The 23,102-nt window shown below is 43.0% G+C and overlaps 1 protein-coding gene and 1 non-coding gene across 2 annotated transcripts in view; one reads left to right on the plus strand and one right to left on the minus strand.

The window, feature by feature from the left end:
- Window positions 1-204: 204 nt before the first annotated feature.
- Window positions 205-23,102, minus strand: part of LOC119930958 (allantoinase, mitochondrial-like) — a 34,910-nt gene continuing 12,012 nt past the window's right edge. The window contains exons 4-12 of the mRNA XM_038749775.1: window positions 22,528-22,642; window positions 21,291-21,437; window positions 17,364-17,409; window positions 15,545-15,644; window positions 12,697-12,883; window positions 10,454-10,592; window positions 4,941-5,113; window positions 2,843-2,875; window positions 205-473 (exon numbers count right to left, since the gene is read on the minus strand). Of these exons, the coding sequence (XP_038605703.1) occupies window positions 312-473; window positions 2,843-2,875; window positions 4,941-5,113; window positions 10,454-10,592; window positions 12,697-12,883; window positions 15,545-15,644; window positions 17,364-17,409; window positions 21,291-21,437; window positions 22,528-22,642 (1,102 nt within the window). The 3' untranslated portion in view covers window positions 205-311. The remainder of the gene's footprint in view (window positions 474-2,842; window positions 2,876-4,940; window positions 5,114-10,453; window positions 10,593-12,696; window positions 12,884-15,544; window positions 15,645-17,363; window positions 17,410-21,290; window positions 21,438-22,527; window positions 22,643-23,102) is intronic.
- Window positions 6,844-6,981, plus strand: LOC119931098. The gene has a single exon (XR_005451961.1). It is a non-coding gene; the product is annotated as a small nucleolar RNA SNORA7 (small nucleolar RNA).

Below are 23,102 nucleotides of genomic sequence, written 5' to 3' on the forward strand. Positions count from 1 at the left end.
TCCTCTCCCCTTCCCCATCCCCCCGCCCTACCTCCTTCCCCTCCCCACAGCACCAGTATATATGTTTGTACAGATTTATTACTCTATTTATTTTACTTGGACATATTTACTATTCTATTTGTTAATATATTTTGTTTTGTTGTCTGTCTCCCCTTCTAGACTCTGAGCCTGTTGTTGGGTAGGGACCGTCTCTATATGTTGCCAACTTGTACTTCCCAAGCACTTAGTACAGTGCTCTGCACACAGTAAGCGCTCAATAAATACGATTGAATATGGTGGCCATTTTCACATCACCGTCTGCAAATATCCCTTTAGTCATAGGATATGGCAGTTTTTTCAGGCATCTTGTTTTGCACTAGAAGTACGTCACCTTGAGCAGTGGAGGTGAACTTCCCATTCATATAGATGAGCCTGCCACGTAAGATAGTGGCGAAAACCTTTCCCTGGAGGTGGAATCCAAGGTACGGGGTCAGCTGTGGGTCAGACAAATAAAAGAAAGTGAGAGAAAAAATTATTCTTTTGTGAGGTTATGGCAGTTTCACATTCAGCAGGATACAGAAGAAGATTTATTCAGCTGGACTGATTGTTCCTCCATGTCAGGGTTATCTTTAGAAAGGCAGGATAAAGGGACCGGAGACAAAAATTATCTGGAAGACCAAGAGTCCTCCTAATCTGGTGAGGCAGCATGTTGTAGAGGAGAGAACACAGGCCTGGAATCAAAAGATGCATTTTAAGCCTGGCTCTGCCACTTGTCTGCTGTGTGACCTTGGGCAAGTCACTTAACTGTTCCATGCCTCAGTTTCTTCCTCTGTAAAAATGGGGATTCAATACCTGTTCCCCCTCCTACTTTGACTATTTGGGATAGGGACTGCATCCAACTTGATCATTTTTGTATCTTCCCAGCATTTAGTACAGTGCTTGGAACATAGTAAGTGCTTACCCAATACCACAATTATTATTATTCTGAGAAAATCTTAAGAATATAAACAATGCCACATTGAGTTGCGTCAGTGATCCAAGCTTATTTGGGCAGGGAACGTTTCTACCAACTCTTTTATATTGTGCTCTTCCAAGTGCCAAGTACAGTGCTCTCATGGTAAGTGCTCAATAAATATGACTGATAACTAGCCCCATATGCTCTCTCTGATTGGGACAGCAAATATTGTTGGGAGGAAAAATATCAATCTATCATTGGCATTTCTTGAGCACTTACCATGTGCCGAGCACTGTACTAAGTGCTTGGGAGAATACAATACAAAAGAATTAGCGGACACATCCCTTGCCCATAATGAGCTTACCCTCTATTCCATCCTCAATCTAGGGGAGGGGATTCATTAGTAAAACAGGGCTAAACAAATAAGGAAAAGAATTGTGAAGAGTATAGGATCCCTGAAATAATTTTCTTTGTGGTTAGTTATCTTTCATATTTGAAGAAGACAGCACTAAGGGAGAAGTTCATGTAAGAGTGGGTATGGCTGAATAGATCAAAATAGTCCTGATCCCACTGTACACAACAAAAGGTTGTCCCTTATTGTACTTTCATGCTTAAAATTTACAGTGTCTGGCACTGATTTCTCTTTTGTGTCCTAATCTTTTATTCCTTTATACTAACCCCACACTCAGACTTTTACAAGAATATATTTCCAGTTTGAGGCTTCCTAATTTGAGAGGGGTTTGAGGGTGCATTACAAACAAAAGGAAAATTAAAACTATGCCACAGAAAAGGACTTAGGATAGTTTAGCCTTCAGAAGAGAAGGTAGAGGGGTGCTTTTTTGTAGTCTTCAAATACAAGCGATGTCATTGAAAAATGGTTACATTCCTCCTCTCTGAGGAAAACCAAAAGAAGAGGAAATTAACTTAAACTGCAGTGGGAGGGATGAAAGGTGGATTTCCTTGGTGAGATGGAAACATGAGATTGGGTTTGGAGTCAGGTGATTAATCTTTCCCTATCTAAATCATTTTTTTCCCGTTTTCCTTTCCTTCCATTTTTTCTCTGCTTTCTCCTGCTCCTTCTCCCCACTTCTCCTCTAGTTCCCCTTCCACCTTCAATATTTCCCTCTACTACCCAAGCACACACGGCAAGTGGTTGAACTTCTCTGTGTGTTTCCTCATCTTTAAATTGGGTGTTTGATACCTATTCTCCCTCTCTTTTAGTTTGTGAGCTCTATATGGGACAGGGGCTGTATCTGATCTGATTACCTTGCATCTACCTCCTCACTAGCATAGTGCTTGGCACATAGTAAGCACTTAGATATTATTATCATCATGATGTTGATAATGAGAGCACAAAGGTAAGTTTGCTTACAATCTACAAGCATAGGATCACAACCTTAATAATAAAAAAAGTCCCTCTGCTCTCCTCACTAAAGGGAGATAGAGATGATAAGTTTTGGCTTCATTTAATAGTTACTTCTGCCAGGTTGACACAGGCTTTTTTTAAATCTGTGAGCCATGCTTCCCATCAAAACTAATCTGCAAATACTGAACTGCTTTGATTTCTAGCCACATATAGACCTTCGGGCCCCTCTTACTTAGCCTGTTATTTCCTCAGTCTCCACCATTCCCTACTTTTTTTTTCTTTTAATGGTACATGGTTTTTGTGCTTCACGAGTGCTTTAAAATGCCCATCCTTGCATAGCAGGACTGGAGAAAAACACAGCTTCTGAAGTCATTTCTGCAGGGGAAAGGACATATATTCACCTAATTGGTAAAATGAGCCAAATAGTGACAGTTAGCTCCTTTAAAGCAACACCTTGAAAATTGGGAAAACCTGGTGTAGTGCCTTTCACAGGGAAACCTTAGAAACAGCAATTTCCTCCTTTAATATAAGTACTTCATTACCTTGTGTTTGTGCTGAATCATATTTTCAGTCACCTGGAATGAAAGAGAAAATAGAAATAACAGTGAGGCTCAGAGTTACATCTGCTGTATAGGAGTAGCATTTATTTAAAGACTACTTAGATTGTGAGCCCCATGTGGGACAGGAACTGTGCTGACCTGATTATATTGTGTCTACCTCAGTGTTCAGTACAGGAATTGGCACATAGTAAGAGCTTAACAAATGCCACAGTTATGATTACGATGGGTAAATACTGGGAAAAAAATACACGGACAAGAGGTAGAAATGGCCTTGGCCCTCCGTTCCTGAGTTCTTTAATGGAATGGAGACATTATTAATCAAGCCATTCAGAATTTCCCCAATTACTCCCTCCCGCCCCAATTAGATATTCTAGTTTTTCAATATGACCACATATAAGGCTCCATATTTGCTGAATGGGCTGCCAGAATTTCCAAATGGCTACTCTTTTTCAATGCTTGGCTTTAGTGAAGTGTAGGTGAGACTTGCTCATTGTTCAGTTCGGTTTGCTAATGTGGATGGTTCAGCTGAACAGTTTAAACCCACCAAGTCCACTTGGGATCACTGTCTCTCCTTGTTCTTCCTCAAATGCCACTGAGTCGTTTCTGACCCATAGCCACTCTTCAGAAGGTCCCATCTTCTGTCCTAAAGTCATTCTGGTATTTGTACCCCAAGAGGTTTATTAGTAAAGATACGGAAGTGGTTTTCCATTGCCTTCTTCAGCGCAGTAAAAACTTGAGTCTTTGATCAACACTTTGATCATTTGAGCCTTTGACTTGAGCCTTGCGCTGCTGCCCAGCACAATTAAATCGACTTTGTGTGACACTTCAGTTTACACCTTTCCATTATGGGTAATCCCATTTGGCATAGTTCTAAGCTTCATAATAATAGTAATAATAATAATAATAATGGCATTTATTAAGTGCTTACTATGTGCAAAGCACTGTTCTAAGTGCTGGGGAGGTTACCAAGTGATCAGGTTGTCCCACGGGGGGTTCACAGTCTTAATCCCCATTTTACAGATGAGGTAACTGAGGCCCAGAGAAGTTGTGACTTGCCCAAGGTCACAAAGCTGACAATTGGCGCTGCTGGGATTTGAACCCATGACCTCTGATTCCAAAGCCTGCGCTCGTTCCATTGAGCCACACTGCTTCATCAACGTACACAAACTCTCCTGCCACGCTAGGGCATTGATGACTGTACATAGGGGAAAAAAGAACTGGATAATTCTCTGCTCTACTCTTCATTTTGTACAGTGGGGCCAGTGTCCCTGTATGATCCAGGATGCGATGTCATCCATTAATTCAATCATATTTACTGAGCACTTACCATGTGCAAAGCACTATACTGAGCACTTGGGAGAGTGTAATATGACCACCTCTCAGGGTAGCACCTGGAGAGTTTCCAGTACTCTACCAGTTTTGAATATGGGAGGGAGAGTCAAGCAGAGGCATATCCATTCCATTCCCAGCTTGACTAGTGACTAAAGAGTGGAAGGCGATCTAATTCAAGCCAAAACTCCCCTTTGCTGGGCAGCAGCAGCATGGAAGAGAGTCAAGGGTGGAGACTCAAGTTTACTTCATGAAATGGAATGAGGGAATGGTAAACCACTTCCCGATTTTTACCAAGGAAACTCTCTGGATGCGCTACTGGAACGATTGCAGATGGAGGTGGGGCGTTCTGGGAGAGATGTGTCCATGGTGTTGCTATGGGTTGGACACAACTCGACAGCATTAGACAACAATATGACATGTAACAGTGTCAACTGTTCACTTCACTAAAGAAGTAACAATTTTCATTAAAAAGGCACAGTTGCCTTTCCACACTAAGTGCTTATTGTGTGCAGAGCACTATACTAAATACATAGGAGAGAGGATCCTTGCCCTTGAAGACTTTACAATCTACTATGTGCAGATATGCAGAGAACTGTACTAAGAACTTGCAAAAGTGCAGTGAAAAAACCATCATCTGTGCACTCAAGGACTATTCAATCTAGTAGGGGGTGGGAGGAGACAGCTTTGTGCTCACTGTTCTAAGTACAATTACCCCTTGCATTCCTACACAATTTGACTCTCTAGTTACCTGGAACTCTCCATCTGGATCCCAGATCACCAAATCGGCATCCAGTCCTGGCAACAGGGATCCTTTCCTCAGTCCCAGTCCACTCATCTTGGCCGGATTCTTACACAGCAGCTCCGCCACATCACACAAGGAAAATCCTCTGCGTCTTGCTGAGGTCCAGAAAAGAGGGAGACCTAGGAAGACATACATAATACTCAGACCAGGCTGGAGTTTCTGATTAATCCTTATTCCCATCCCCAATTCATACATCACATGTAACCCAGTGAGAGGAGGTGGGCCCCCTCTGGACCCACACCACATAAATCCAATCTCAGCCCCAGCAAAGAACAGGCTTCAGGGAGCTGTACTTCCCAAGCGCTTAGTACAGAGCTCTGCACATAGCAAGCGCTCAATAAATACGATTGAATGAATGAATGAATGAACTATTAAAATTCTAGCAGGGCTTGTTAGGGCACTGGAGGAATAAGTGGAGCACAAGACATCAGATGGCCTCCATGGTTGTCCGGGAAGACTTAGGAGTCTGGAGCTGTGAAGTAGATATCCCCTGGGGTCTCTCTCTCTTTCTCTCTTTTTTTTGAATGGTATTTAAGTGCTTACTATGTGCCAGGCACTGTACTAAGCACTGGGGTAGATACAAGCTAATCAGGTTGAACACAGTCCCACTCCCACATGGAGCTCACAGTCTTAGTCCCCATTTTCCCAATGAGATGACTGAGGCACAGAGAAGTTCAGTGGCTTGCCCAAGGTCCCACAGCAGATAAGTGGCAGAACCCAGGTCCTTCTGGCTCCCAGGCCCAAGATCCATCCACTAGGCCATGCTGGGTCATTCTTCTCTTCAGTGAAATCCACCCCTATGGGGCCTCCAAGGGCATGAATTATTATTATTATGATGGTGGTATCTGTTAAGCACTTACTATGTGCCAAGCATTGTTCTAAGCTCTGGGGTAGATACAAATTAATTGGTTTGGACACAGTCCCTTTCCCACTTGGGACTCACAGTCTAAGCATCTGAGAGGGGCTGCTTTGACCGTGTTAAGGGATCTCTGACTGGTAGCTAATCACTCTCCCCTTTGACAACTGCTCTTCATTTTCTTTCTCTGCTTTCCTGGCCTTCCATTGTCTTCTTTCTCCTCTTTGGTTTATACCATTGTCTTCATATTGGATAATAGCATTGACCAAATATTTGTTTCCTAAGTACATTTATTTTTATAAGCCTTCAGTAAAATTCTGGAAACACGCTAAAGGTATAAGTTCTATGTTTTAATGGTGTTTGTTAAGGGCTTACAAGGTGCCAGGCACTGCATTAAGCACGGGGGTAAATACAAGGTTGGACACAGTCCATGTCCCACGTGGGGCTCACAGTCTTCATCCCTATTTTACAGATGAGGTAACTGAGGCTCAGAGAAGTTAAGTGACTTGCCCAAGGTCACACAGCAGGCAAGTGGCAGAGCAGGGATTAGAACCCAGGTCCTTCTGATTCCCAAGCCCACGCTTTTTTGAGAAGCAGCGTGGCCCAGTGGAGAGAGCATGGTCTTGGGAGTCAGAGGTCATGGGTTCTAATCCCCACTTCCCCACATGTCTGCTGTGTGACCTTGGGCAAGTCACTTAACTTCTCTGACCCTCAGTTACCTCATCCGTAAAATAGGGATGAAGACTGTGAGCCCCACATGGGACAACGTGATCACCTTGGATCCTACCCCAGTGCTTAGAACTGTGCTTAGCACATAGTAAGTGCTTAACAAATGCCATCATCATCATCATTTATCCACTAGGCCACGTTGCTCCTCTATATATGAGAAATATCAAATCAACTCTTTCTATTGAGGGAGATGCTGTTTGAATGGGGAAGTCTAGCTTCCAGTCTGTAATTTATTTAAATGTCTGTATCCCCCTCCCACGCTAGATCCTCTCAGGGTCGCATCTGGAGAGTTTCCAGTCCTCTACCAGCCTCAACTACGGGAGGGAGAGTCAAGCAGTGGCCTACCCATTCCATTCCTAGCTTGGGCGGTGACTAGAGAGTGGAAGGCCATCTGCTACAAGTCAAAATTCACCTGTGCTGGGCAGCCGCAGCATGGGAGAGTCGAGGGCGGAGACTCAGGTTTACCACGCGGAAGGAGGCAATGGGAAACCTCTTCCGGATTTTTACCAAGGAAACTCTATGGATACACTACCAGAATGATTGCAGATGGAGGTGGGGCGTACTGGGAGAGATATATCCGTGGCATCGTTACGGGTCTGAGACGACTAGACAGCATAAGACAAGACAATCCCCCCCGCCTCTACAGATAACTCCTCTGTGCAGGGATCATGTCTATCAACTCTGTTGTATTGCATACTCCCAAGCGCTTAATACAGTGCTCTGCACACAGTAAGCGCTCAATAAATCAGCATGGCTTAGTGGCCAGAGAACAGGCTTGGGAGTCAGAGGTCGTGGGTTCTAATCCCGCCTCCGCCACTTGTCTGCTGTGTGACCTTGGGCAAGCCACTTCACTTCCCTGCGCCTCCGTTACCTCATCTGTAAAATGTGGATTAAGATTGAGAGCCTCAGGTGGGACAACCTGATCACCTTGTATCTAAGCCAACGCTTAGAACAGTGCTTGACACATAGTAAGTGCTTAACAAATACCATTATTATTATTATAGATACCATTTATTGAGTGATTGAAGAGGGTCTGTTTCAAGCATCTTATGGAGGCCTAGTTTGCTTTACAGAAGTGTCAGGATTTACGCATTAATTGGCCAGCTACGTACAAGAAGAAGCAGCGTGGCTCAGTGGAAAGAGCCCGGGCTTTGGAGTCAGAGGTCATGGGTTTGAATCCCAGATCTCCCAATTGTCAGCTGTGTGACTTTGGGCAAGTCACTTCTCTTCTCTGGGCCTCAGTTACCTCATCTGTAAAATGGGGATGAAGACTGTGAGCCCCACATGGAACAACCTGATCACCTTGTAACCTCCCCAGCACTTAGAACAGTGTTTTGCACATAGTAAGTGCTTAATAAATGCCATTATTATTATTATTATTATTAAGTGGCGGAGTTATGGGGAGATTAGGCCAACCAAAAGGCTCATCCTTCTTCCAGGCACTTTGAAAAATGAGCAGTGAGGGGGAAAAACATGCTTTAATTTGAGCAGCATGAAAGGAGGTCTGGCTTACTAGAGATGGCCCAGGAAAGAAGCATCTGGGAACAGTTATGGTGGTAAAACTGCATAGGCAGCAGTGTGTTTCCTCCCCTTAGTGAATATTCACGCTTCGAGTTCCAGGACTTTCTTCTGCCAAGAAAGGAGTCTCCAGGGGAGAAAGAGGCAGAAATGATTCTCAAAAGAGATAGGTCGCAAGGAAGGTTTGCAGAATGAAGAAAGAAGTGCGATGTAATTGTAGCAATTTCTCCCTTTGGGAGGAACTAAAGGTTAATGGTTCATGGGAAGAAATATAAGAATGGTTCAAAGAAACCCAAAAAGGCCATGCTTAATGGCTTAGTTTTGGAATAAGTGAAAGCCAAAGGCAGTTATTTTGCTAGTGAAGATATTACACTGAGTGAAATTTTGCATTATAAAGATTTCCATAGACATTTGTCCAGTGTGAAAAGTGGAAATCAGAAGTTTCACTTAATGTGTCATTGGAGAAAGTTATAATCTTGCCAATGATCTCCTCCACCTCTCCACTGCCAGCTGGAATAAAGCACTGGCCCATGAGTGCAGATGTGGGGAGATGACAGGTTAATTAGAGGAAGAGTCCTGGAGGCAATGCAATTTTTATTAGGGATTGAAAAAATAAGACACTCCTAGGAGAGCTAACTGTGATGGAGAGGGAAGAGGTGGAAACATCACTAAAGTATTTTTTTTAAAAAATTCTATGTTACTTAAGCGCCTATTATGTGCCAGGTACTGTTCTAAGCAGTGGGGTAGATACAAACTAATCAAATTGGATACAGACCCTGTCCCACATAGGACTCACAGTCTTAATACCCATTTTACAGATAAGGTAACTGAAGCATAGAGAAGTGATTTGCCCAAGGTCTCCCAGCAGACAAGTGACAGAGCTGGAATTAGAATCCAGGTCTCTTGTACTCCCAGGCCCATCTTCTATTCACTAGGCCATCCAGCGCTTAGAACAGTGCCTTGCACATAGTAAGCACTTAATAAATGTCATTATTATTATTATTATTATTATTATTATTATTATTATTATTATTATTATTATTATTATTATGCTGCTTCCCAGTAATGTACAGTGGGTGTCCTGAGGGAGGAGTGCATTCATTCAATAGTATTTGTTGAGCGCTTACTGTGTGCAAAGCACACTAAGTGCATACTAAGCATTTGGGGGAGTACAATACAACAACACTCTCGGTTTCAAGGCTGTCCATCCCCTTGCCCCCTCCTACCTCACCTCCCTTCTTTCTTTGTACAGCCCAGCCCGTACCCTCCGCTCCTCTGCCGCTAACCTCCTCACCGGGCTTCGTTCTCACATGTCCCACCGTCGACCCCCAGCCCACATCCTCCCCCGGCCTGGAATGCCCTCCCTCTGCCCATCCGCCAAGCTAGCTCTCTTCCTCCTTTCAAAGCCCTACTACGAGCTCACCTCCTCCAAGAGGCCTTCCCAGACTGAGCCCCCTTTTTCCTCTCCTCCTCCCCATCCCCCCCACAGCCCTACCTCCTTCCCCTCTCCACAGCACCTATATATATGTTTGTAGAGATTTATTACTCTATTTATTTTACTTGGACATATTTACTATTCTATTTATTTTGTTAATGATGTACATTTAGCTTTAATTCTATTTGTTCTGATGTCTTGACACCTGTCCACTTGTTTTGTTTTGTAGTCTGTCTCTCCCTTCTAGACTGTGAGCCCGTTGTTGGGTAGGGACCATCTCTATATATTGCCAACTTGGACTTCCCAAGCCCTTAGTACAGTGCGCTGCACACAGCGCTCAATAAACGTGATTGAATGAATGAATGAACAACAGACACAGTAACTGTCCGTAATGAGCTCACAGTCTAGTGGGAGAGACATACATTAATATAAATAAATTACAAATATGTACTTATGTGCTCTGGGGATGGAAGGGAAGATGAATGAAGGGAGCCAGTCAGGGTGACGCGGAAGGGAGTGGGAGAAGAGGAGAGGAGGGTTTAGTCAGAGGAGGCTTCTTGGAGGAAATGTGCCTTCAGTAAAGTTTTGAAGTGGGGAAGAGCAATTATCTGCTGTGAGGAGGAAAGGTATTCCAGGCCAGAGGTAGGACGTAGGTGAGAGGTCGGCAGTGAGATAGATGAGACTGAGGTACGATGAGAAGGTTGGCGTTAGAGGGATGAAGTGTGTGGGTTTGGTTTTTTTTTTATAATGGCATTTATTAAGCGCTTACTATGTGCAAAGCGCTGTTCTAAGCACTGGATTGGTTGTAGTAGGAGACTAGCGAGGTGAGGTAAGAGAGGGCAAGGTGATTGAGTGCTTTAACCTGAGACCAATGTGAGCCCAATTTCCTGAACAGGCCTCCGCTGATGGATGTAACCTTACCAAACTGCAAAGAGGAGATCCCTCCCCAGGCCTGGAGAAAGTCCCCGCTGTCCAAGTGTTTTAAGTCCGGAGAGCAGGGGGAATGGTCTGAGACCACCATATCAATATCTCTGTTCCGTAGGGCCAACCACAACTGTTCCTAGGAATAGAAGAGCATCAGTGTTAAATACCCATCTGCTGAGTGAGCTTCCCTCACAGACCTTGTCAGGAGTGGAAGGATGGTCCTTCGCACCCGATGGTCTCCTTTCCAAGCGCAGGGAGGATTGTGAGGCTCATATAGGACAGGCACCGTGTCTAACTTGATGAATTTGTATCTGCCCCAGCACTTAGAAAACAGCTTGGCACATAGTAAGCACCTAACAAGTGTCATTATTATTATTAGTTTTGGGGGTGCTTTTTATGACATTTGTAAAGTGTTTTCTATGTGTCAAACATTACGTGTTGGGTAGATGTAAGATTATCAGGTTGGACACAGTCCCTATCCCAAATGGGGCTCATAGTCTAAGTTGGAGGGAGTAGAACTTAATCATCTTTTTCCAGATGAGCGACTGAGGCACAGATTCATTCATTCATTCAATCGTATTTATTGAGCGCTTACTGTGTGCAGAGCACTGTACTAAGTGCTTGGGAAGTACAAGTTGGCAACATATAGAGATGGTCCCTACACAACAATGGGCTCACAACCTAGAAGGGGGAGGCAGACAACAAAAGAAAACATGTGGACAGGTGTTAAGTTATCAGAAGAAATAGAATTGAAGCTAAATGCACATCATTAACAAAATAAACTGAATAGTAAATATGTAATTTAGTGACTTGTCCAAGGTCACACTGGCAGGAAAATGGCAGAGCTGGGATTAGAATCCAGATGCTCCGACTCCCAGTCCTGTGCTCTTTCCACTAGCTCACGCTGCTTCTCTGGTCGCTCAGGTCTGGCACCTGAGAGGATCATTCCATCTAGAGCTCTTTATCAGTCCATAATAATAATGGTATTTATTAAGCACTTACTATGTGCAAAGCACTGTTCTGAGCTCTGGGGAGGTTACAAGGTGATCAGGTTGTCCCACGGCTCACAGCCTTAATCCCCATTTTACAGATGAGGTAACTGAGGCACAGAGAAGTTAAGTGACTTGCCCAAAGTTACACAGCTGACAAATGGAGGGGCTGGAATTTGAACTTATGACCTCTGACTCCAAAGCCCAGGCTCTTTCCACTGAGCTACGCTGCTTCTGCATGAGTTGCTTTACCCACTGTCTTGTTATCCACAACCCAGGGTCACCATTCATTCATTCATTCATTCATTCAATCGCATTTATTGAGCTCTTACTGTGTGCAGAGCAATGTACTAAGCGCTTGGGACGTACAAGTTGGCAACATATAGAGACGGTCCCTACCCAACAGCGGGCTCACAGTCTAAAAGGTGGTATTTGTTAAGCTGATACTATGTGTCAGGCATCGTACTAAGCACTGGGGTGGAAACAAACAGATGGAGTTGGACACATTCCTTGGCCTATGTAGGGCTCACAGTCTCAAACCCCATCTTCCAGATGAGGTAACTGAGGCATAGATAAGGGAAGTGACTTACCCAAGGTCACACAGCAACACCATCTTTTTGCCTAGAGACAGCAGGCCCATCCCTCCTAGAAGACATATTTCCACCCTGCCCTCCATTCAAGTCCAATTTCTGTTCTAGGTCTTTCTAAGTATCACAGGACTATTTTCCATTAGGCCATTATTTCAGCCCGATTTTAACGTGAGATCTTGATTAAGCATGAAAACAATTTTAGTGTCAAATGCCACCTCTCCCTTTTCAAAGTTGCTTCCATATCCTTGTGAGGGATGACTGTGAAGTGACTATCTTCTAGTTCTACAAAAACTAAACAAGATTCATTCATTCAGTCGTATTTTTTGAGCGCTTTCTGTGTGCAGAGCACTGTACTAAGCGCTTCTATAATAGTACGTGCATTGTATCTCCAAAACAAAATGGAGGCAGGGGAAGGAGAGGAAGATCAGAAGACTGAGTGGCTCAGAGGTGTCACTGTGGCGGAAAAAGTGCTGTGACTTTGGCAGAAACCACAAATCCTTCCAGCGCCTAAACAGTGGTCAGGTAATCTTGGATCTTTGTTTTATTAGATGTCATCTCCCTTCGATTCTTTTAAGTCTTCATTTTTCAGGAAGACCGTTTCCTCGACTTCCCCCCGACCCCAACTCCACACTTCCCCCAAAAGCATTCCAGCCAAAATCACCTGATTGCTTTGGCTCCTGATAGGGGGGCAACACTTAAAGTAGGTTCCCCCTGGAGGAATGAGGCTGGCAGCCAGGGTGAGATAATGGTGTGTCGTCTCTACTGTGAGGGGAGCCCCTTTGCGACGAGCCTCTCTGATGACGGGTAGGGCGTGAGCTGTGGAAAGGTGCACAATATGGCATCTCACCCTTTCAGAGAGAAACAGACAGTGAGAACACATGTGGTAGAGAAGTGGCTTTCTTTAACAGTCACTGTGGTATATAAGTGCTTACTATGTGCCAGGCACTGGGCTGGACACGTGCAAATCGGGTTGGACACAGTTCTTGCCCCACGTGGGGCTCCCAGTCTTAAGCCCCATTTTACAGATGTGGTAACTGAGGCACAGAGAAGCTAGGTGACTTGTCCAAAGCCACCCAGCAGACAAGTGAGCCCACTGTTGGGTAGGGACCGTCTCTATATGTTGCCAACTTGTACTTCCCAAGTGCTTAGTGCAGTGCTCTGCACACAGTAAGTGCTCAATAAATGCGATTGAATGAATGAATGAAAGTGGCAGAGCAGAGATTAGAACCCAGGTCCTTCTGACTCCGAGGCCCATTATGTATCCACAAGGCCACACTGCTTCCCAAAGGATGCTTCTCTGACAGGGAATCAAACCAAGGCCACGGCGGTGAGAAGGTCAAATCCTAACCACTCGACCACCATCACTTTGGGATTGATAGCTTCATTTTATATTTATTTATTTATATTAATGTCTGTCTCCCCCCTAGACTGTAAGCTCGTTATGGGCAGGAACCGGATCTGCTTATTGTTATATTGTACTCTCCCAAGCGCTTAGTCCAGTGCTTTGCAGACAATAAGCGTTCAATAAGTACAACTGAATGACTGACTGAATGAATGGATTTCTCCCCTGGGAACTGGGAAGATGAAATGCCGAAAATGATTCCCAGTTTGCAAATTCTTTTCAGGATCCTGCTTCCTTAGCTGGATGAGACAGGGGAAGAAGTGGAAAATGCTGCTTCATTTCAACATCTAGGGACATCTGTGAGCCCACTGTTGGGTAGGGACTGTCTCTATATAACTTGTACTCCCCAAGCGCTTAGTACAGTGCTCTGCACACAGTAAGCGCTCCATAAATACGATTGATTGATTGATCTCCAGCCTCCTCCTTGCCAACAGTCCCAATAGATTCCATCAGTCCACCAATCGATCCATGGTATTTATTATTTACCGAGCACTTACTGGGTTAAGCACTTGGGAGAGTTCACTATAGTTGAGTTGGTAGAAATGACGCTTGACCTCAAGGAACTTAAAATCTAGTCGGGATACATACATTTAAAGTAAATGGCAGAAAGGGGAAGCAGCAGACTATAAGGTTATTCAGGTAAGTGCTGTGAGCCTGTTGTTGGGTAGGGACCGTCTCTATATGTTGCTGACTTGTACTTCCCAAGCGCTTAGTACAGTGTTCTGCACACAGTAAGCGCTCAATAAATACAATTGAATGAATGACTGAATGATGTGGGGGTGGGGATGGGGTGAATAGCAAAGTGCTTAAATGGTACAGACCTAAGGCAATGCAGAGGGGAGGGAGAGTAGGATGTCTACTGTGTGTAGAGCACTGTACTAAGCACTTGATGACTCTCTGGGTGTTTTCATGTTACTGACCAGCATTCTACTAGTAATATTCATTCATTCAATCGTATTTATTGAGTGCTTACTGTGTGCAGAGCCCTGTACTAAGCGCTTGGGAAGTACAAGTCGGCAACATATAGAGATGGTCCCTATCCAACAGCGGGCTCACAGGCTAGAAGGTGGAGACAGACAACAAAACAAAACATATTAACAAAATAAAATAAATAGAATAAATATGTACAAATAACATAGAGTAATAAATCCGTACAAACATATATACATATATACAGGTGCTGTGGGGAGGAGAAGGAGGTAAGGCTGGGGGGATGGGGAGGGATGTAATATCAATATCAGTATAGTAATATACTATAGTAATAGTATAGTATCAGTATGGTAATATCAATACTGATATAGTAATATCAGTATAGTAATATCAATGATAATAATAATAATAATAATTGTGGTATTTGTTAAGGACTTACTATATGTCAGACACTGTACTAAATGCTGGAGGTATCTAGCACGGCTCCGCCACTTGTCTGCTGTGTGACTTTGGGCAAGTCACTTCACTTCTCTGGGCCTCAGTTACCTCATCTGTAAAATGGGGATTAAGATTGTGAGCCCCACGTGGGACAACCTGATCACCTTGTATCTTTCCTAGCGCTTAGAACAGTGCTTTGCACATAGTAAGCACTTAACAAATGCTATCATTATTATTATTATTATTACCCCAGTGCTTATCCACCCCAGTGCTTAGTACAGTGCCTGGTACTTAAATATCATGATTATCATGATGATAATTATTTCTTCTAGACTGTGAGCCCGTCTTCTAGACTGTGAGTCCGTTGTTGGGTAGGGACCATCTCTATATGTTGCCGACTTGTACTTCCCAAGCGCTTAGTACAGTGCTCTGCACACAGCGTTCAATAAATACAATTGAATGAATGAATGCAAGATAATCAGGTCCCACATGGGATTCACAGACTAAGTGGATGGGAGAACAAGCATGGCATCCCCATTTTGCAGATGAGGGAGCTGAGGCCCAGAGAAGTTAAGTGACTTGCCCAAGGTCACACAGCAGGAAAGTCTCAGAACCGGAATTAGAGCCAGGTCTTCTGATTCCCAGATCCACGGTCGTCTCATTAGGCCACGCTGCTTCTCCTCCCTCCCCTGCTCCTACAACACCTAAAGTTCAGAGGATTCCCGAAGTTCTTACTTACTTGTACTGCAGGCAGAGTTCACTGATGGTCTGAATAGCTTTCACCTCCATGGAGTCGGGACGAGAGGCTAAGAATGTACTGTACTCCGATGGATCGGCATCTGAATACGGGAAGTAGAGACTCCTGAACTAGGCAAGGGAATCCCTTGAGAACTAAACCTCACCGCCTCAGCAATAAAGACCTGCTCTGGGGAAACACATCTAGTGCACTTTCCAATGGCCCTGGTCTTTTCTATCACTATGGATTTTGGTAAGCCTTCTGTCTGGAGCAGCAGCGTGGCTGGCCTAGTGAAAAGAACATGGGCATAGGACGCAGGGGACCTGGGTTCTAATCAAAGCTCCACCATCTACCTGTCCGAGGACCTTGGGCCTTCCACTTTACTCTCTGTGCCTCAATGTCCTCATCTGCAATGGAGATTATTTTCCCTTCCTGTTAGACTGAAGCTCCATGGAGGACAGGGCCTGTGTCCAATCTGATTATCCTGTATATACCCCAAGGCCTAAAACAATGCTTGTCATGTAGGAAGCACTTAAAAAGCCCAATTATTGTTATCCCTTCTCACAATACTGTATTATTCGACACTATCAATAGTGCTGGATTCTAGAAATTGCTTGGTAAATTTGGTTGAAAAGTTAATAAAAATTCCGAGATCACTTCACGATGGCATGGCTGACCATGTCGGAATAAACAGTGTCTTTTTCTCCCAGTATATTGTAAGCTTTTCGAAGGTAGGAATCAAATCTGCTAATTCTGTTGGACTCCCCCAAACACTTAGTACAGTACTCAGAATACAGCAGGAGCTCAGTAAATAGGCACTCAGTACATATTGAATGAATTAATGAATATTCAATCAAGCATTTATTGAGCGTTTACTGTATGCAGAGCACTGTACTAAGTTCTTGGAAGAGTGCCACATAAGAGTTGGTAGACTTGAATTGCTACACTTTTACCATAAGGTAATCCAAAATCTCTAAACCGATTATTTGCCGAGAAAGGATTTACAATTCCTAGCACAGGCCTCAAACTGCAACTTTTGAGTGCCTAGTGCAAGAATATTTTCCATATAAATTGGTTTCCACAGGCTGTACGTTTCCTCCACAAGGTTTCTGCACTCTCGTAACCCACCCTCCCACTTAGAATATGGGCTATGCCAGATCAGAGAGAGAAGACTTTTTTTCATATATGATTTGTGATAATAATGGTGGAAATATTTAACTCAGACTATGGGATATGCCAGGCCAGAGAGAGGTGTCATTTTTCATGTATGACTTCAGTGATAATAATCGCTGAAATATTTGACTCAGATTATAGTTTTCTACTCTAGAGTTTTGAGCAAAAGCCTTTGTGCATCTGTTTTGGCTGTAGAGCATGCAAAATTATACAAACAATAAATAAATCAGTAGTATCTTTTAGTAGCTACTTTGTGCAAAGCAGTGTGCTAAGCACTTCAGAGAGCAAAATAGAACACAAGATCCCTGGTGACACGGGACATCTTTTTCCTTTCCTTATTTCTACCTCCACTAAAGAAAACTAATTTTTAAATGTACTCTCGCAATACAGTAAGCACTCAATAAATACTATCGATTGATTTCGTTGGGAGCCTCTTTCATTTAGCCATGCAACACTTTAGAATTCCATCTTTGAACAGCAATCAATCAATGGTATTCAAGTGTTTACCATGTGCAGAGCACTGTCCTAAGCACTGGAAAGACTACAACAGAATGAGCAGACACATTGTTTTTCCTAATGGGACAGGTATCGGGCATGGTGCGCAAAGACAGATTATTAATAGTTATTTTCTGGATTTAGTGTTCCTTACCCTCAGCGCTATCAACTTCCAGATGCAGTTCTTCTTCTGCATGGAACTGGAGAAAGAACCCAAATAGTGTGAGACATTAACTTGGTAGCATTACTCAGATTTCATTTTCCTTTCAAAATAATATTCTCTGCCTTTTTTGATTGGTATTTGTTAAGCACTTACAATGTCCATGTACTTTACTAAGCACTGGGGTAGATAATAATAATAATAATAATAATGGTATTAAGTGCTTACTATGTGCACAGCACTGTTCTAAGTGCTGGGGAGATTACAAGGTGATCAGGCTGTCCCACAGGGGGCTCACAGTCTTAATCCCCATTTTCCAGATGAGGTAACTGAGGCCCAGAGAAGTTAAGTGACTTGCCCAAAGATACAAGCTAATCGGGTTGGACAGAGTCCATGTCCCACGTGGGGCTCACAGTCTTAATCCCCATTTTGCAGATGAGGTCACTGAGGCACAGAAAAGTGAAATGACTTGCCCAAGGCCACACAGCAGGTAACCTCAGGTGCCGGGGTTAGGCTCATCTTTCTGACTCCAGGCCCATGCTCTATCCACTAAGCCATGCTTCTTCTATGCAATAATAATAATTATAGTATTTAAGTGCTTACTATGTGCCAAATACTGTTCTAAGCACTGGTAATCAGGTTGTCCTACATGGGGCTCACTGTCTTAATCCCCATTTTACAGATGAGGGAACTGAGGCACAGAGAGGTTAAGTGATTTGCCCAAGATCACACAGCAGACAAGTGGTGATGGTGGGATTAGAACCCCAAGTCCATGCACTTGCCATTAGGCCATACTGCTTCTCTTGAATTGATTCTGCTGCAATGTTCTGAATTTTAAATGGTTTCTTCTTTGGACTCAAATTTAACATGGTGTCTTGATAGATCCCTCTGATATTTGGGGCAATTTCTAATCTATTTCCTTCAAATGCACTTTTTCCTTGAAAAGGAGGAACAATCCCAGCCCGTTTTTAATTTGCATTTATTAATTACAATTTTGCTGCCTTTTGAAAATGAAAAGTTTTTCTGGGGCAGCTCCAAAATCCTTGCCAATATTCAAGATAGATTAAACAAGTTCATAGTGCTGGAACAGTTTATCCCATATTTTATCCTTTTCTGAAATGCAGACGGAAAACCCCTCCAATATTTAGAAGATCAAACAATGGTATTTATTGAGCACTTACTGTATTCAGAGCTCTGTACTATGCTCTTGGAAGAGCACCGTACAATAAAATTGGTAACAATCTGTGCCCAGGAGGAGCTTACAGTCTACAATCTTGTTGAATTTTTCCATTGAAGACCCAGAGGTGTGGGATTTTCTGACGGCTTGGCTTCAATTCCACCAGAGCACCAAGACCTCAAAGAAAAATGTCAGATTCACCTCATTCTCATTTCACTTTTGATGGTTGAGGTCCAGTGTCTGTCACTGTCACTTTTACTCTCCCAAGAGCTTAGTACAGTGCTCTGCACACAGGAAGCACTCAATAAATGAAACAGATAATAATAATAATAATAATAATAATAATAATAATAATGATGATAATAATAATAATGGCATTTATTAAGTGCTTACTATGTGCAAATCACTGTTCTAAGTGCTGGGGAGGTTACAAGGAGATCAGTCCCATGGGGGGCTCCCAGTCTAAATCCCCATTTTACAGATGAGGTAACTGAGGCACAGAGAAGTTAAGTGACTTGCCCAAAGTCACACAGCTGACAAGCGGTGGAGCCAGGATTTGAACCCCTGATCTCTGACTCCAAAGCCCGTATTCTTTCCACTGAGCCATGCTGCTTGATTGACTATCATTTCAGTTCTAAACACTTAACTGGGTATTAACCTCGGAATATTTACAATTTGTTTCAATTCTTCTTATGATGTTCCTTCTTCCTATGTCCAGAATTAATATAAATCATGTGATAATACCTTCATGATTTTCTCTCCATCCATAATTTTCTAAACTTTGGTTCGTGGGCCAACTATTCCTTTTTCTAAATAGTTTTGATGATCATCCTAGACTGATTTCACTCTACCTTAGCCAGAGAGAATACCAAGAGGTTGGTCCAAACACTGATTTGATCAATGAATTTTGGTACACACCAAATCAGATGTGAAGGGAAAAGAGAAGCAACCTTGGTCGAGTTACTTAACTTCTGTGTGCCTCAGTTATCTCATCTTGTAAAACGGGAATTTAGACTTTGAGCTCCATGTGGGACAGGAACTGTGTCCAATCTGATTATCTCGTATCTACTTGAGAGTTTAGAACAGAGCTTGTCACATAGTAAGCGCTTAACAAATGCCATTAAAAAAAAAATCAAGGCAAGGAAGGAGTTGAACGTCAACACATCCAGAAGTTGTCCCAAGGATAAAAAGAAATATGATGGTGCCTTGAGAGGGAGAAGGACAGCCAGCTGTGTGGAGTGACTCTGAGGCAGAAATGTGGATTGCGGACAATGCAGTCTAGGAGAAGAAGGGACTGTGCCCAGAATATTTGTGTCCTTTTTCAGTGTATGTCCATGGTTATCACCTCACTGGCCATATTCTCAGCAAGGCCCTCTAATAGTGTTTTTTATTATCATTATTCTCAATATTAATCAATATCAATATATATGTATATATGTTTGTTATATATGTATATATGTTTGTTATATATGTATATATGTTTGTACATATTTATTACTCTATTTATTTACTTATTTTACTTGTACATATCTATTCTATTTATTTTATTTTGTTAGTATGTTTGGTTTTGTTCTCTGTCTCCCCCTTTTAGACTGTGAGCCCACTGTTGGGTAGGGACTGTCTCTATATGTTGCCAATTTGTACTTCCCAAGCGCTTAGTACAGTGCTCTGCACATAGTAAGCACTCAAAAAATACGATTGATGATGAATATTAATAACAATATGTGAAATATAACTTTACAAAACGAGGCATGAATATTTGTTCATGTCACACAGTATCATAAGATGTACATTAATAATGCTGCCTTGTTTTTTATCCGGTGCTTTTATTTTTCCAAAACATCAAATACTTCATTTCATTCTCAGCCTATCTCTATGAGGTAGGGGGAGAGGGGTATTTTTATCCCCATTTTATTCATGATGACCCTAAAGCCCAGAGAAGTTAAGCAACTTGCCCAGTGTCACACAGCAGGCCAGTGGCAGAGCCAGGATGAGAACTCGGGCATCCTGACTCCCAGCCCCACGCTTTTATTATAAGGCACTCAGTAAATACTATTGATGGATTGCTACAGTTTTCCCAAAAAAGTAATCCAAAATCTCTAAGCCACTCATTTGCTCAGAAAGAGTCTACAACTCCTTGTATAGCCTGCAACTTACAAGTACAAGAATATTATTCATAGGAATGTGTCTCCACAAGCTACATATTTCCCCGACATGGTGTCTGCGCTCTTGCAACCCAACTCCCACTCAAAATATAGAATATGCCAGGCTAGAGACAGGCTTTCATATTGTTAAAAAAATCAACCAGGGGTAATTTCTGAGCACTTTTGGTGTGCAGAGCAGTGTACTAAGCACCTGGGAGAGTACAATAGAATAAATTCGGTACTTACATTGTTGTGGAAAAGAATGGAAAATCTTCCCTTCAGCTCTTTGGGTTTTATAATTTATTTTAATGGTATTTTAGTGCTTACTATGTGCCAGGCACCATACAAGCTAATCAGGTTGGACACAGTCCATGCCCCACACAGAGCTCTCATTTTGAGGGAACTGAAGCGCAGAGAAGTTAAGTGGCTTGTTCAAGGTCACGTTGCAGACAAATTGCCGAGCTGGGATGAGAACCCAGGTTCTCTGACTCCCGGGCCCGAGCTCTAACCATTAGGCCACACTGCTTCTCATTGGGAATAAACGAAACAGTGGAACCAGAAAAACCGGGAGGCATCAGATCGCAGGACGTTCTCACTTACCAATAGGACACTGTCTGTGCCTCGCAGTTCATTCATCGCCATTTCCAAATCCTTGTAGCGGACGTGGGGGAATTCTTCCACGCCACTGGCAATTAAGAAACACTTAAACCCCAGTACTCCGGCTTTCAGCATAGGCAGAAGCTCTGCCTAGGACAGATGGACAAGGGCCCTGTTGATACCACAGTCTTCCATAGTGGGCCACAAATAAAACTGTATTTATCCTACTATTATCCACTAACAGCAGAGGTGGGAAAACAAGCCTCAGAATTCACTATGTGCAACAGATCTGGAATGGTGGAAAAGGAAAGCGTGCTTTATTCCTACAAATTAGTGCCTAGGTCTGAGAAGCTGTAATCAGCTTGGGGATGCAGTATGCTTGTGATACAAACTGCTGGTGTGTTGGGCATTTAAAGCCATTTGGTCATTTAGCTCTCTCTGGTATATCTCCTAGAGGCTGAGATTCAAGATACTTCTCATACATTTTTGTCTAATTAATTCATCGCGGCATTTATTAAGTGCTTAGTCATGCTGATGATAGTCTGCTTGCTCTCCCTCTAGACTGTGAGCTCATTGAGCCCGCTGTTGGGTAGGGACCATCTCTATATGTTGCCAACTTGTACTTCCCAAGCACTTAGTACAGTGCTCTGCACACTAAGCCCTCAATAAATAGGATTGAATGAATGAATGAATGAATGAATTACGTGCAGGGAGTGTGTCAGAATTCTGTTGTATTATACTCTCCCAAACTGCTTAGCAAAGTGCTTTTCACTTTCATTCAGTTCAATCGTATTTGAGCACTTATTGTACACAGAGCACTGTACTAAGTGCTTGAAGTGTGCAATCTAACAATAAACAGGCACATTTCTTTCCTGCAACGAGCTTACACGTAGTAAGCACTCAATAAATACCATTGATTGATTTAGTTTCTGGCCACTTCAAGGACATAGGAAGGGTTACAGTGGATCGAAGACTGCTTAGTTGTCATCAATCAATCGTATTTATTGAGCGCTTACTGTGTGCAGAGCACTGTATTAAGCACTAGAAAGCATAGTCTTCCCCCCTCCTTTAGAGAGTAAGCTCAGTGTGAATGGGGAAGTGCCTTCCAACTTGGTTATAGTATCATTTTCTGCACACAATAAGTGCTTAATAAATACAACTGATTGAAGAGTACAATACAGAAGAGTTGATAAACACTTTCCGCAACCTTAAGGAGTTAACAGTCTAGAGAATTGTTCACCTGATTTCCAGGTATCACCCCTCCCCAGAAGGCCACATCCACGTGGCACTGTCCTCTGGCTTTCTTCAGCTTGGTATGAAGGTTTGACAGGGTGGTGGTTGGAGGTATACAGTTCCTAGAAGGGAGGCAGGCAATAGATTAGTTAAGCCATGTGATGGAATACCAAGCCAAGATACCAAATCAATGTGGAAAAAATGTCAAGAAGTCCAGTGTAAGCCCAGAGTGGGCAGGGATTGTCTCTTTTTATTGCTGAATTGCACTTTCCAAGCGCTTAGTACAGTGCTCTGCGCACAGTAAGCCCTCAATAAATACGACTGAACGAACTATCATAAGGAGATGTCGGAGATGAAATGTGCCAGCTGAAAGTGTTGGCCAGAGGAAGACTGTCTATGATGCAAATCCTTCTCATGGCAGAAAGGGGAGATCACCAGTGACGAAACAGGAAAGAAAAAGAGCACTCTAAACTGTAAGCTCAATATGGGCTGGGAACCTGTTTATCAAATCTCTTATATTGTATTCACCCAAGTGTTAAGTATACTGCTCTGCACAGGGTAAGTGCTCAATAAATACCATTG

The sequence above is a fragment of the Tachyglossus aculeatus genome, chromosome 7 (assembly GCF_015852505.1).
Source record: "Tachyglossus aculeatus isolate mTacAcu1 chromosome 7, mTacAcu1.pri, whole genome shotgun sequence".
NCBI classification, from domain to species: domain Eukaryota; kingdom Metazoa; phylum Chordata; class Mammalia; order Monotremata; family Tachyglossidae; genus Tachyglossus; species Tachyglossus aculeatus.